General features: G+C 64.5%; 2 protein-coding genes across 2 annotated transcripts in view; both read left to right on the forward strand.

Moving 5' to 3' along the window:
* Positions 1 to 200, forward strand: part of MNEG_12829 (Dynein-1-alpha heavy chain, flagellar inner arm I1 complex) — a gene marked incomplete at both ends in the record, with an annotated part of 4,665 nt that extends 4,465 nt beyond the window's left edge. Inside the window, one exon of the mRNA XM_014038698.1 lies at positions 30 to 200. Coding sequence (XP_013894152.1) covers positions 30 to 200 — 171 coding nt within the window. The remainder of the gene's footprint in view (positions 1 to 29) is intronic.
* Positions 201 to 957: 757 nt separating this feature from the next.
* Positions 958 to 2,443, forward strand: MNEG_12830 (acetyl-CoA carboxylase subunit beta; the record flags this gene model as incomplete). Its single annotated transcript, XM_014038699.1, has 4 exons — positions 958 to 1,011; positions 1,540 to 1,867; positions 2,305 to 2,368; positions 2,440 to 2,443. 4 exons carry the CDS (start codon positions 958 to 960, stop codon positions 2,441 to 2,443), a joined length of 450 nt encoding a protein of 149 aa, XP_013894153.1.
* Between the last annotated feature and the right edge of the window lie 91 nt (positions 2,444 to 2,534).

Raw genomic sequence — 2,534 nt, forward strand, 5'->3', positions numbered from 1 at the left:
CCCCCCCCTTGCCCAACCTTCCTTCCCAGGCGGCGCGGCTCCGGCTGGCCAACACGTTCAGGGCGCCCGTGTACGTCACCCAGTCGCGGCGCAACGCCATGGGCGGGGGCCTGGTGTTCGAGGCTGACCTGGCGACGGGGGAGCACCCCAGCCACTGGGTGCTGCAGGGGGTGGCGCTGGTGCTCAACATAGACCGGTAGGGGGGGCTTAAGGCGGCGGCGGCAGCGGCGGCGCCCGCACCTCCTGCCGCCTGGCGAGGCTCATGCTTCCCAGTGCTCCTCTAACCCAGCGCCCAGCTGCTTGGCTTGGGTCTGCACTCACTCCTGTTGATCTTCCTTTCCACGAATAGAGAAACTTTCCAAACTTTTGGAGAAAACTACTGTAATATGATTTGTGCATGTGACCGACGTCAGCGGCGTCTGGCCAAGGACAGTGGGCGACTTGAAGTTGACCCCATGCGCACCCTTGGGCACAGCATGTCAACGTATTGGTAGCTATTCTTGATCAAACTCGCTGTGCATGGGCATGCACCAGCTACCAGAATACTTGCAACTTCTCCAGACCTGGGTTGCACACTCGTAGACACGCTGGGTGTGCCCGCAGCTCGGCAGCTGGCACTGGGCTCCGAGCGCTGACGCCCGCCAGCCGACACCTGTCGAGGAAGATATCTGTGGAACTTGGATGTCCCGAGTCGGTATACGCTTTGTGACAGTATAGATGGTTGGCAGGGCTTGGTGGAGGCTGGCAGTGTCAACCCATACGATGCAGGAAATGCGACAGCGAAGCCTGAGTACGCCAGTCACCAGACGACGGTGAGTCGGAGAGTCAATACTGGACGCACGCCAGGGTATGCAACGGTGCACCCATGTGACCTTCACCAATCATCATCGGAGCGTGTTGCGCTCGACCATCCAGCCGATCTCATCGTAGCTTTGCCCAGCCCTCGAACAGGACGGCATGCTGAACGCCCAGAGGCTGAGCAGCGGGGCTGCTGGGGCGGCACGGGGGCAGGTGGGTCCATTGATGCATCAGATTATATATGTGCTGCGTCCAGGGCTATCGGACGGCCTGTCCGCGGCCCATTGCACTGGCGTTATTGGGCCGTGCCGGAGAGCGTTTTTCGTGCGGATAACGGTGCATACAAGCAATCCAGTATTTTATCGATGCCTCATACACGCTGTCGGGCGATGGGGCTGGTCCTGGCGCGTGGGTGGAGAGTCTGATCAAACCAGCGGCCCCGTCAGCGCGTTGTAGATGGGCCTGGTTCATATGCACCAATTGAACCATATTATAACCATTTATTGCATCGCTGAGGCGTGAATGGCGGAGGGCACATGTGCCAGTGGGCGCTGCAGCAAGCCGGCAAACGCGCGCTGCGGCGCACGGGCCAGGGCGCCTCAAGTTGGGCCCATTGGTTCCCTCTGCATGCTGCACACATGCAGTACAGTGCGACATGGTCCACCGTTAGGGTCACCCCTTTCCCTGTGCCGATCACGCACGCCCATACAACCACCCCACGCCGCCTTCCCGCCCACCCAGGCGCCCTGCGCCCGCCCGGCCGCGCCCCACGCGGCCCCCTCGCGCCCGCTCGTCGCCGCCCGCGCCGAGGCCAGCAACGGCGCCTACGACGGTAACCCCATCATGAGCGGCCCGATCAGCGTCGGCGTCGGCGCCGCCGCTTCGGACGTGGCCGCCGAGAAAGGCGCCAAGCCTGTTGACCGCAGCAAGGGCCTCTGGACCCGCTGCGACAAGTGCGGCGTGATCCTCTATGTTAAGCACCTGAAGGAGCACCACCACATCTGCTTCGGCTGCAACTACCACCTGAAGATGACCAGCCAGGAGCGCATAGAGCACCTCATAGACCCCGGTGAGGCGGGGCGGGGTCGGGTGGGCGTACGAGAGGGTGTGTGTGTATGTGTGTGCGTTGACGCGTGTGTGTGTTTGTGTGTGTGTTTGTGTGTGTGTTTGTGTGTGTGTGTGTGTGTGTGTGTGTGTTTGTCTCGCGTACGCATGTGCGCGCGCAAGCGTGCGAGTGCGCGCACCGTGTGAGTGTGAATGATCAGGCGCAGCGCAGCGGCGAGGGGAGCCAGGGAGAGGGGAGTGTTGAATGCGGTATCAGGCTGGCCCTGCGTGACACGACACAGCAAGGGCCGGCGCAGCCGCCCGCAGGAGAGCACGTGCGGAGCAGGGTGAAAGCCCGCCCCGGCCGGGGCAAACGGCGCCGCCCCCGCCGCGCCCGCCGCCCCTTCCGCCGCCGACCGCCCGCTCACCGGCCCTCCCCCGGCACGGCCTTTGCGCCTACAGGCACGTGGCGCCCCCTGGATGAGACGCTGTCCCCCATGGACCCCCTCGAGTTCACGGACCAGAAGTCCTACCCCGACCGCGTGCGCGACAGCCAGGAGAAGACCGGCATGCAGGACGCCCTGCGCTCGGGGACAGGTGAGGATGGGGTGGGCGCGGTGGGGGCGGGCACGCGAAGCAGGGGCCATGCGGGGCGTTGGGCGGGTTCGGGGGCGGGTGTGGCTGTGGCGGGG

This window comes from Monoraphidium neglectum, assembly GCF_000611645.1.
Source record: "Monoraphidium neglectum strain SAG 48.87 unplaced genomic scaffold scaffold03462, whole genome shotgun sequence".
In the NCBI taxonomy this organism is placed as follows: Eukaryota; Viridiplantae; Chlorophyta; class Chlorophyceae; order Sphaeropleales; family Selenastraceae; genus Monoraphidium; species Monoraphidium neglectum.